Source organism: Rhamphochromis sp. 'chilingali' (genome assembly GCF_963969265.1).
Source record: "Rhamphochromis sp. 'chilingali' genome assembly, chromosome: 4".
NCBI classification, from domain to species: domain Eukaryota; kingdom Metazoa; phylum Chordata; class Actinopteri; order Cichliformes; family Cichlidae; genus Rhamphochromis; species Rhamphochromis sp. 'chilingali'.
In genome coordinates, this window is record NC_137948.1 from 20,266,531 (window position 1) to 20,279,444 (window position 12,914).

The 12,914-nt window shown below is 40.3% G+C and overlaps 1 protein-coding gene across 4 annotated transcripts in view; it reads left to right on the top strand.

Annotated features, from left to right (window-relative positions):
* The window catches only part of tbc1d1 (TBC1 (tre-2/USP6, BUB2, cdc16) domain family, member 1), a 56,476-nt gene that overhangs the window by 2,273 nt on the left and 41,289 nt on the right, over positions 1-12,914 (top strand). Inside the window, exon 1 of one of the 4 annotated variants that reach the window (XM_080880867.1) lies at positions 3,959-4,190. The exons of the other annotated variants lie outside the window; for them this stretch is intronic. Coding sequence (XP_080736993.1) covers positions 4,122-4,190 — 69 coding nt within the window. The 5' untranslated portion in view covers positions 3,959-4,121. Of the gene's footprint in view, positions 1-3,958; positions 4,191-12,914 lie in introns of those variants that run through there. 4 annotated transcript variants of the gene reach the window in all.

A 12,914-nucleotide genomic window follows, 5' to 3' on the forward strand; every position in this document is an offset into this window, starting at 1 on the left:
GTTCAAAGTGAAGTTGCAGCTGGTGTTAGATCAGGCCCGAGACATTCGATAGCATGCCATGCCCAACATGCCAGAGACTTAAAAGAGTTGGCCAGATTAGGAAGATGGAGACAATGAAGGGTACTCGATGTGAAACGTGATGAGTCAGAGAAGTCAAAATACAAAATGTCACATGTGCACCGCAAGAGAAATACCAGCACGCTTCAGTTATGCCTACAGCCATCATTTACTGTGTGGGGTAATGTAAATATCACTGAGTGTACATCTGTCTTAAATGCACACATGTGTTCTTCAGCATTTGCACAGCGGCTGCAGACATGCCTGGATACGCCTGTCTGTTTTGTTGATCAAGAGAAAATGAGCATACTTTACATGAAACGTGCAGGATGTGAAACAACGTTACCATAGAGATCACTTCCTGTCGCACAGATCCTGTTATGATGTTATGTTTGCAGCAGAGTGAGCGCTTGTTGTTTTCATTACCTTTTCGAACATGTGACCATGATGATGTCAGGCTGACCACCTGTTGCTCAGGCTTCTCTCGCAGTTACATACATTCTAATTATAAGTGGCATCTCTACACAGTGCTGCGGGGCTTTAAATAGTGAGATAATACAGTCTTTTCTTTAGTGTTTTAAATGTTGTCAAATAAGTTTTTATTAAGCAGAATAAAAGTGCATACTTTACAGCAAGATGGGAATCTAGAATGAACCCTCACCACCAAAAGCACAAAAATCATCAGATTTTGAGTCAAATTAATTTTACATAACCTTACATCACAGACTTCACCCTGCCTCTCGCACTATGACAGCTGGGATAGTTGGCAGGAATGAGACAAGATAAGTTTCTAAATCTTGTGGAGGATCCGGATCATCTGGAACAAGGCACAGACAGCCAGGGGAAGAGAGAGGCATCAGGACAGATGAATGTCAGCACACTGAAAATAGGGCAGAGGAGAGGAAATGGGGAGAATACGGGAGAGGGAGCTTTGAGGACAGCAATTAATCTAATCTCATCTAAATTAGGTGCAATACATTTAATGGGAATGAGACCTGGATTCATAAGCCTCAGCACAAATCCTGATATTCTGATTCCAGAGGAATTGACCGGCTTTGGATAAGGGCATCCAGCCTCGTGTTTTCTTTTCAACTGTGAGGATAGACAGGAGCTGAATATGCTGTGGAAATTACAATGTAATTGTGTTAAAAGATTTGAGAAAATCAGACAGCTATGAGAGGGGCATGCCCAGTCACAAACTGTGTTTCATCCAAAGCATCTCACAGTCTGATGGTGGAAGACGGAGCTGGAAAAAAGTATCTCTGCAACAGGCATGGATCGACTGAGAAAATGACACAGTTGTCAAGAGTCTCTGTTCAACCTGCTGTCTGAGCTGTGTCAGCCACACACACAAACACACACAATATCGCTCTTTGCTTCTGGAGTTCTTGTCACTTGTCACACCGCAGTAACAGCAGTTTCACACAATTTGACACATTTCTCAAATGGGGCATTTCAGTTTGGACTGTTGTGATATGAAATGTGCACCTGAACATACCAGATCAGGGTTGGTTCATGGCTTTCTGGCTTTCTTTATGAGAACCGTGCCAAGTAAAACTTTTGAATCAGAAAAAATATCTGTATTTTTTTCTTTAAGCACATATTCAGAGTCAGAGAAAATAGAAGTTCCTGTTCACTGCAGGGGACAAAGAATGTACCACCATGAAGGATTTGTTCTTGTTGCTGCATTAGTGGTTCCTCTTGACTGGTTACACGGTTATAATTTAACTGCCTCCGGACAGGAAATGCAGCTCTCTGCTCCATGTTGTGCCATGTCATACTGTTATCGCAAAAGAAGCTATTATATTGGATCTCCATATCTGCAACTGAAAAACTGTAGAGTTGCTTAACAGTGCAGTTGAATATACACATCTACTTTTTTTTAGACCACTAATGTTATAGACATTTAAGGTAAGTGTGTTTTTAGATGGTTGTCATTACTATTTCAGGAGTAACACTCTGTTACAGGTGCCACTGTGCTTTGCAGTTTCCCTTGTGTGTTTTGTAAATGTTTGCAGGGACATGGGATCTTTTTGTGGTTAAAAATGAGACATTATGGGAAAAAGAACCACCAGCACTAAATTTAAGTACCTCAGCAAGAAACATAAACTTCCTATTCTCTATCAAGGGAGAGAAATGATCTCAGGAGGTCGGTGGGGCCTCCCCTTTCTGCTGAACTAGTAAATAAGAAAGTAACCACTGGGTGTCACCACAGAGGTGTCTAAAAATCAGTGTTTCGGTGTGAAAATCTGTTTGCATGACTTTGTATTTGTTGCTGTGCTTTTGTGTGATTTCAGCTTTAAATTTACGTTTTACAAGCCAGCTTCTCTTCACTGTAACTGGTGTCCCTGTGCAATCTGTGATTCGTCTGGCGAGTCGAGAGCAGAGACGAAGGTTTGTTTTGTTTGTCAGGTTTAATTTGTTTCTTGTATCTTGGTTGAGAGATGAAGCACAGGGAGATATTATTACATTTTGTTGCAGCTCCAGATCACTTGCATCAAAATGACTAAATAAGACCTTGGAGGAGAATGTGCTCTCTGAGTGCCTTTGTGTTCATTAGCAAAGTTACTAAACCTATTTTTCCTTTAATGTATGGTAGTTACTAAAGAATAGATACTACAGTGCTAGACTGTTTTTATTGGCGTCTACTAATTGAGGAGTTACCACCATTGCACTTACAATATTTTATTTCTTGCTTCGTTGGTAATAAAAAGGTAGCATTCATGAACACCAAGGGTTTGTTTTAATCACTAATAGGCTACCATTTGTAATGCTGAACAGTAATTTGTGAGAGACTTTGTTGAATAAAATGCATTGCTTTCTTTGGATATAAATTGATGACTAAGCTATGCATAATAAATAGACGAATACGATTTTCATTACACAACTTCCCATTTTATCTTATTTTTATGGGACTGTTATTTTTGCAATTTCAGAAGAATAATTTTAATCCACATTCAGCGATTCAAGTTTATTAGATATCAACAGTGAATGGTAAAAAATGCTATTGCACTTTAATTAATCAGTGCTTAAAATAACTACTTTTTATTTAATCCTATAACTGTATCATTGTACAAGCCGTCCACTTTTCTAGGCATGTGCTGTGAAAAGTAACTAGTTTAAAATGCAGTGTGGTGCTCTAGCAAACTTCAGTATCATCTAACGTTGGTTGTTCGGCGTGACAAAACTGTGTCAAATGTTGACTTTGACGTTAATGAAGACTTGAAACTTTTGCGCCACAAGTGTGCTTTTCATCCCAAATTCTCCTTCAGTGGCACTCCCCAAAGGCTGTGCATTCCTGGGTGGAAATGTTGTTTATATCAGCGGTCCCCAACCTTTTTTGCGCCACGGACCGGTTTATGCCCAACAATATTTTCACGGGCCGGCCTTTAAGGTGTCGCGGATAAATACAACAAAATAAAACTAGTACCGGTACCGAAAAAAAATAAGATTTATTCGTAACACACGTGAAAAGACTCAGGAAAACCGAGTTAACGATAAAAACGATAACAAAATAACGATGAAAACCGATAAAAACCCTGAAAACCATACATTTCACACCTGAGCCTCAACTCTCGCGGCCAGGCCCGGGGGTTGGGGACCGCTGGTTTATATAACGTCATGTCGACGAAAATAACAGATCTGCATTCTTGTAACGGTAATGGGAAATCCACCCTCATTTCTGCCGCCGAAACTTTGACTGCTCCGGGACAGGAACTGTGTCCATTTTCTCAATACGCGGAGGAGGATTTGGCTACGACAAATCAGACGCAGTCTGTGCTGAAGGGAAACGGAAGTTACCTATTTGCTTTCAAAATAAAACAGAAATTTCGTTAAAGAGTAAGGGATTTACACGTTGAGCGCTGGAACTGTTTTATTGCGAATGTGTGTACCGGAAGCTGAATGATCTTACGCTTGCGAACCTAACGGCGAACGAACAGCAGGATCCACCTCGGCTTCAGGGAGAAAAATCAACTTTCCAATGAAATGATATTGAAGCGCTTCGCGCTGGCAGGGACGAGTTACGGAGAAGTAACAATTCAGATTTAGTTTTTGTCAAGTTTATGGCGGATGGGATGAAAGCGCGATTCCAGCGATTCAGCCTGTTCAACAACAAACAAGAGTCGAGAGATGTGAGTGGAGTTTGAAGGCGTTGTTTTACTTTGTGTGTCATGCTAAAGTGGACAGTTAGCTAACGTTGAGTAAGCTTTTACATTAGCTAAATTTTCGCAACCTGTTGTTAGCTTTCGTCTGTGGTGGCCTTAGCCTTTTAAAACGACTCCAGCAGAATAGTTGTTACATGTCTAGTAATGTTTTGTGTAGCAGTTAATGTATTTAACACCAAATAATTTCGCTCGTCTTTATTCCAAATGTGCTTTGCGTTGTAGTGACTACTGTACTTCATCCTGTCAACTGGATGCTACCGTTCAGTTCATTGTGACCCTACCATTGGTTCGGGTGTAAAATGGTAGCTTTGGGTGGTCATTCAGGCTCATACAGTTCACAGAAGTTTGATTGAAGCTGGAAAGTGTAATGAGTATTTACAATAGATAAATATGTCTACTTTTGAAACTTCCTCTAAAGTTGTCAGATCAAAATTTCACCTCTACTATGGTGCTTTCATGCGTGTGAGGCCATCTATAGATGTGTTTGTGAGTGAAAATAAGTTGAATTTGAATGTCACATGCACTGTCAGTAATGTATTTACTTTATTCCCTGCAGAGTGCCAAGAATTAAGGCATGAACACCTCACCTTTTACTCTTCAGAAATGTGATGGGGCTTTTGACACTTTTTTCCTTCTAATTTACATAATGGGCCTAATAAATAATTTGTAAGTGAATCGTCATTCTCCTTACAAGTTTAGAGAAAGATCACTGTGGGGGAACGTTGCTCTTCCCGTCCTCACTCACAGTATTGTTTAGCATAAACCATAACTGTGCTTAAGCACTCCAGTAATAAAACAGGGTTTTTCCTTTCCTAGATGATGTCAGAGCTCCTGCTTCTGTAAATTGTAGGTTACTAATTGTCAGACCCTTTAAAGAGCCGAATACGTGAAAATCCAGTCTGCTTAGCTGCTGCCAACTCAAGCCAAATGTAGGTGTATGTGAGCGTGTGAGTGACTCATGGCGATATCACCTCCAGATCCATTGTGCTCCTGCCAGTGCTGTAGTCCTGGAACAGGAGGCACGTCTTGTATGGCATATTAGTCATAAAGTCTGTCATGAGCTATTACGTCGGCAGTCTGTCTCTTTTGAAACTGCTTTGATTGCATGCAAGCTCAAAAGCTCATACTGAAGTGAAGCTCAACCTTTGTGCTGTAAAATATCAGGGACATTTTACAGAACCTTTGTCACAGCAGCCTTTTTTTGCATGTTATGGTAGGTTGTGGGATTCGTTGGTCTCAGGATCTTGTGTCTGCTTTTTGCTGATGATGTGGTTCTGTTTGCTTCATTGAGCCATGACGTTCCTTTTGTACTGTGGAATTTGCAGGCAAGTGTTAAGAAGCTGAGATGAGAAGTAGCACCCCCAAGTCTGGGGTGAGGAGTATAAATGCGTTGTTCGCAAGTGGTGCTGACACTGTCACTTCACTAGTTGATTGATATTCCCATGCCTTCGGGAGTGACTGAAAGAGTAAGATCATGCATACAAGCGGTGGAAATGAGCTTCCTCCGAAGAGTGTTTCGGCTCAACCTTAGAGGTAGGGCGAGGAACTATCATTCGGGAAAGGCATCAAAAATGTCCAGTTGAGGTAACGCATCTGATCAGGATTTTTCCTGGGTGCCTCCAAGGTGAGGTGTTTCCAGCATATCCTATGGGGAGGAGGTCTCAAGGCACAATGGAAAGATTAATCTCTCAGCTGGGTTGAGAACAGGGGAGAGGGAGCTCAGACTGCTGTCCCTGTTACTGATCACATGAATTAAAGCTCTGAACCAAAGCAGAAAGTAACAGCTGTGTTTTACCTAGAACTTCATGTCAAAATAGCTGGTGGGAAAAAGGTTGATTTTGATATCAGTAGAAGCGGGAATCTTTTACCATGATAGTAACTCATTATTTGTTGAGTTTTGACTAAAATTATTCTTCAGTTGGAACTGCTAACAAGTATTATCAGGTTACTTTGAACCCAATTCTTTACAGAGCTTAAATTTAACCTTCTCTGGTAAAACAGCTGATTTCTGACTCAGCTTGGAAAGTACCGCACGCAGCCTTTTATTTTTTGACCAAATAAAAAAAACCAAAAAAAACCAACCCCAGAAGTGATTGAAGTTAATGATTATCTAAACTGTCCAAGAGAGCCTTTAGAGTCCCCTTTTCCTTTTTGGCCACCTGCCTTTTCCTCCCTCATTTTATGCGACTTGGCTGCTCTTTTCATGTGACACACTCCATGCTCTGTAGCAAAAACAAGCTAGTAAACTGGAGGCACCTTCGAGTCGTTATATAAATAACATGTCCTTGTGAACTGTCAGACTGCTTTTTGCCTGTTTGTCTGGGAGTCTGTATCTAACCATGTCCATTCAGTGGCTGTTTGCCTCTTCAGTCACTCTGTCAGCTCTACCATTTCCACGCTACAGACATTCAGTCTTCTAAGATGAAAACATTGAAGGTGTCGGGGATCTTTACTGACTTAATTTATTCTCAGTCAAGAGTTCACTCTGCACTGCGTTTAAACAAGTTCTTACATTGTGGGCTTGTTGTTACTATTGAATGAGCTCATTGTCAGGGGTTGTCTTTTGTGCTGAAGTAGTTTTTCAGTCTGTTGAAGTGATGTCAATATGTTGGAAGCTTGTGGTTAACCATTTTCAACCATATAAAATTGCCCTCTTTCTCCTCATTGCGCTTCGCTTTCCGTCAGCAATGCTTCTCGTTTCTTGGTTATACATTGAACTTTGAACTTGGCAGAGCTCCACGAGGCACAAGACTCAAGCACATGATCATGGGAAGCAGAGAAGTGGGACTTTCAGCTGCCTCGTCATCTTTGTTGTTCATTTTCATGTGTCTTGCTGGTGCATTAGTGGGTTTTAAGGGGCATTTCTCCTTAAATTGTAATGTTTTTTCCCAGCATTTCTAGTTTTAATCATTCAAGTTAAACGTCTGTTTAGGCTCAGTCTGTGTTTAAAGTGAAATTATCAACAAAATGTTTTTTGGTTGGGTTTTTTTCCCCCCCCTCCTCTCACCCCCAGTTATGGCAGATGGCTGCCCCTTCCTGAGTCTGATTCTGCTGGAGGTTTCTTCCTGTTAAATGGGAGTTTTTTTCTTTCCACTGTTGCCAAAGGAGGTCATCTGATTTTGTGGGTTTCCTTGGTTTTTGCTGTTTTATTGTAGGATCTTTACTAGGGCTGGGCGATATGACCCAAAATTCATATCTCGATATTTTTTAGCTGGATGGCGATATAAGATATATATCTCGATATTTTTTTTAAGCCATAAAGTAAGAACAAAAAGAGAGTTCTTAGTCAAAGCTGTGTCCCAGATGTCACACAGGCACTTTTATTAACATACAGCACAGATGTACATGAAAAATTACTCAAAATTAAATTATGAGCATTCATTAAATAATAATGCTCCATAAATAAAAGAAAACAATGTTGTTTTTGTGCTAAACAAAGAGCTCACAATTGTGCGGTCAAAATGTAAACTAAAAGACGCTGAGCGTAATAACAAAGACAGACAGATTTCACAGCTGCTCGGTTCCCAAGTTTTACTGCGTGACTGACAGCCTGGAGTTTGAAATCCGCTTCATAACCACGTACGTCTCTTACAGGTGCTATTTATGGTCCTTATACACACACAATACGCTAATATTACGTTGAAGCACAGTACGTATCACTCCGCGAAGCTCCTCGGTAGCCGTAATGCGCCGACAATCTATCAAGCGGTGCAGCTCCGTAGCTTACCAAAGTCGTACTCAAACATTTTTGACAGATTGCTGAGCGCCGTGTACCACATAAAATCGGTTCGCGGCCATCAAGCACAACCAGAATTCATACATAAGGCGCACTGTCAACTTTTGAGAGAATGAAAGGATTTTAGGGTTAGCGCGGTTAGCTCGTTAGCGCGGTTAGCTCGTTAACACGTTGACGCTGTCCAGCCCCACGCATGGGGCGATGCACAGTAACTCGTTAACGGAGATTTGCCGTGTCCATCTTGTCGCTGCCTGCACGTGAAGCGATGGGGGAGAAGGGGGAGTTGTCTTCAGTGAAGGCGAGGCGGAGTAACGTTGCGTAGAGACAAAAGTGGACGAAAGAGAGGCAAACTTGCGGCTCCACAACTATAATTATAACGTAACATAGACTATATCGATATAAAGGATATTGTCACATCTTATATCTCGTATAAAAATATATCGATATGTTTTAAAAACTCGATATATCGCCCAGCTCTAATCTTTACCATACAGTATAAAGAGTCTCCAGGCAACTGTTGTTGCAATTTGGTGCTATATAAATAAACCTGAATTGAAATCAAATTGAAATTATTTTTGTTTTAGAATACATATTGTTGGGTTAAAATAGATACTTTCCTTTGGAGTATAATTAATTAATTTAGTTATATACATTCATCATGGTTTTAAATTGCACTGCTGTGTTTTAGTTATTGGATTTTGGTGGTAAACCAATGATGTGAGTCTCACTGCACTGGAGTTCCTCAAAGTTATAAATAGCCCTGGGGTCAGATAGTTCTGAAAGTCTAGCTATAAAAAATATTTAAAAAAGAACTTTTAACTGAAAAATATTTCCATATTTATAGATTCTTTTTAAAAAGATTGTCAATGAGATTATTGTTTTAAGAGTTTCTTATAGGGGCCTCTTTGTGGAAAAAAAAATACATTTTTACAATATTCCTCAGGCGCTTACCTACAATTTTGTCCTGGTTCATGTTATATTCTGATGTTTGAGGTTTATTTTCTCTTTCTGAAAAACACCAACAGGTTTGTTTTGTTTACTGTGCCGACCTGCAGCTTCTCTTTTGCTGTCTTTCTTGTGTAACTTCCTCCTTTTTTGAGGCCATTACTACAGTACTTCTTTTTAATTGTGGTATGGTGTGGGACATCAAACTTTTTCAGTTTTGTTCCTCTGTGAGAGGCCGAGTCTGTGGGTCACCGCCTGAGGCCGTCCAACTGCCTTCCTGTCTGAGATCGGCTTCATGTAAACGTTCCACTGTGAGAGATAATGTGTGCTGTGTGCCTTTAGCAAGGGCTGCACCCTCACAAGCAAAACTTCTGTCAGCTTTGCTTCAAACCTCCAAAACAGATGTGTTAGCATGCTACGAGAAGTATGGAAGAGGAAGGAAGCAGTAGAGGAGTACTCACCAAAAGGTTATATGAGAATAGATTAAAAAGCATGATGACATACAAATGAATTTGACTTTTCATTCACCAAATTTAAATTGAGCTATATTTCTAGAAAGCTGTTTACTGGATTTCTGCATTAAACTTCTAAAAACTATAAATATAGCTTTAGCTGTTTGTCATTCGCCAAATTACGCAAGAATCTCTGCCTCCTAGTTATGTGAAGTGCATTTTACAAGGCAGTGACTACCTGATGTAGAAGAGGGCGATAACATCGCCATGCCGTGCAGTTAAACAGGTTATCAATTACCAAGTGCAGAAAAAATGAAACTCAAGTTGTGTGTAGAAATACAGTAAGATAAAGTCTTAACAAGGACAGTAAAGAAGTGGCTATTCAGTATCTTTTGTCACAGAGAGACACAAAAGAAGTCGGAGGAGGAGAGCCATTGGCAAGGACTAAATGTATCTGTTGGTTGAAGTGTTTCAGAGTCGAGCAGTGAAAGCAGGAGGAAGAGGAAGGGGGGTGGGGTGCAAAGCAAAGAGTCTGTTGTTAGTGGACAGATAGCAGACTTCACTCTTCACAGAATGATTAAAAGCAAGTAGGCAGTAGAAAGCAGAGAGTGAGAAACATGGTGTCTAGATTCCTGTGTGAGTGAGTGACAGTCAAAGGAGGAAAGGAAGCGTTGTTTCAAGAGAGAGGACCACAAGATACTCAAAATGATATATAACAAGTATCTTTGAGTCTGAATAAGTAAAGGGACAAATACATTTTTAAAAGAAAGCATTTATTAATTGTGATGGATTGCTGCTGCAGTAACTAGGTTTGCAGTTGGTCGTAGTGTCATTTTGGGGTATTTTTTTCATTTCCCCTGCTGATTAAGTTATTTATTTGAGTGATTCAAGCAAAAATGTAGTTGAAAGAAATATAGTACTGTGCGTAGGTCTTGATTTGGCTCTCATCTCTATATTTTACTTCCAAAGATTCAGACTTTATTGCAGTTTTTATAGTGGCCTTGACAAGTAGCTCTCCAGACTTTATGAAGGTATGTCAGTTTTTATTTGGACATTGGCTGCTTTTTCACTCATTTTCAGTCCGAATTATGTGCTGATCTCAGCGTGGTGTACAGTCTCTCTTTAAAAAAATTGAGGAAAATGGATAAGGGCAGGACAAAAGAAGAAGTGGCAACGCTTACAAAACTATATACAGCACATGAAGAGTATCTGAAAGTCATGTCATTGAGATATAGGAGAGCAGCAGAAACCTGGCACAGGACCTGAGAGATGCATCAGTCTCATCAGAAATGGTCTCAGAGGAATGGAGGCTGTCAAGAAGGCATCCTTAAGGAAGAGGCACAGGGAGAAAAGCCTGAGGTATGCCAGATGACTCAAAAGCTGGACTGAAAATCAGTGGGAACAACTTTTCTGGCGTTATGAATATAAATTTGAACATTTGGTTTGAATTGTTGCCAGTGTGTACTGAGGTGGTCAGAAGAGATTTACAACAGTGAGTATCTGTTGCTATCTGTAAAACACCATGTAGGCTCTGTAATGGTTTGGGGTTGCATTTCAGCCAGCAGTATTGAGAATCTTTTAAAAATTAATCTTGAAATTAGTTATAGGATAAATTTGTTGCTCGTGTGCTTTTTTTTTTTTTAGCGGGGATTCAACTGGACCCAGTACTTAACTTGTATCTGTATGCCATATATTCAAGAAGAAGAAATGTAGTTGATGGTATTTAGCTGCATTTAGATGCAACTGAGAGCAAAAAAAAAGCTGGAAACCTGGGAGTAAGAAGTAGCCAAGGATTGCAAGTCTGAACTAGGGCTGCCACGATTAGTCGACTATCAAAATCGTCGACGACTGATTTAATACTCGACGCGTCGTTTGAAGTTTTGAAAGATCACAAAAGACGCAGGAATAAGTAGTAGGATTTATGAGTGTAATAACGGACTGAAACAGAAGATGGCAGCACTGCATGTACAAGGATGCCAGCCGGTGTTAAACCCCGAAGAAGAAGTAGCTCTGTCCCAGAATTCATAGCGCAGCCCAGCTCAGTTTCCAACAATGGCGGCAGCTAGTTAGTTTTAATATTACTCTTATTATTCTTTCTGGGTCACAAAATAAACGTTTAACATATTTCAGGCAAGAATGTAACTGTGTAAACCTCAAATATTTGCTCAGTTCATCAAGATACCACATATTTTTAAAAGTGCTCCGACGTTTTCGGAGACGTCTGTTACCCACCAGGTCGATAGCTAGCCGGGGGCAAGGCTCACTAGAGCCCGTGAGAACACCGGACTCCCGGCAAATCGTTTTCAAACCCACCACCATCTTTCGCTACTCAGGTTAAACATATATAAGTCACTTAGATAACTTAAAAATGTTATTGTTTGGTTTTTTTCAGTATTTTATTTGTTCCTGAGTAAATCGGTTTGGCTGAGATTAAAGTTATAGTTTTTACACAGCTGAATAAACGTCAAGCAGACAACTGATTATCAGAAGTGTGAGATGCTTGAGAATATACTCCGGTGTCCCGTTATATTTTAGATAGCAAGGAGTTTATTAAACTTCACCGAAACAATCTGCAAATTTCATTAAAATTTAATAAACTAGCATCTTGTCCTTATTTTTAGTTAGCACAGACCTTAAACACTTAAAGCTGTAAGCTAATGATAGTTATATAAGAGCAGATGGATGCTGGTGCAATAAGCTGTACATTTTATGTCCAATGGATGCACGATCTGATTAGTCGACTAATCGCAAAATTAATCGGTGACTAGTCTTACTTACTTAGCACTTAGTTCCTCCTACGCCGGGCGGCGCATCGGGCAGCTAGTGATCTCCATCGATGTCGGTCAGCAGCGACTGCTTCAGCCTCGCTGCTGACTAGTCTACTATCAAAATAATCGTTTGTGGCAGCCCTAGTCTGAATTCCTACCTTTGCTTGTGTTTGGTGGCAGGTTGGGGTGGGTACTGAGATAGTTTTGGATCTCGTCAGTAATTACATTTCATAATCATTCCCTACAAAAAAGTTGTTGTGCACTTGTCTTTTTAATTTAAACTCTCACCACTAAGACCAAAATGTTTTGTGTACTTGTGTGCTGCAGACACAAATCCGAAAGCTTAAACTGTTGGTGTGTCACCCAGGAATGTATTTGGTAATCCTGTAAGCGCTGCAGTGTTGTGCACAACCTTTAAAAGTGAAGTCCCAAAACTGAACAGTACTTATGAACATACATGGTTATGTTCGAACCCTTCATAATGTTTTTATATCCTTGAAAAAAAGAAAAAGGAAAAGGCAACAAGTCAGAATACTTATTACACATTTGGCTGACACACCTATCCAGAGCAGCTTCCAGGTGAGGACAGAGAGTTATGTGTTTGTTTTGCTAAAAGCGCGCACCTCATGCTGAGGCAAGACACGGCAAGACCTTGCTGGAAGTTTGTCTGTCAGACTGTAGCTGCTCAGGCATCTGTCATTAATGACATCACCAATGTGGCTCAACCGCTGCTTCTGCTTAGCTCATCTGCTTCCTCCTTTTTGTTCCTTGGTGTGGTACAATGATAGTG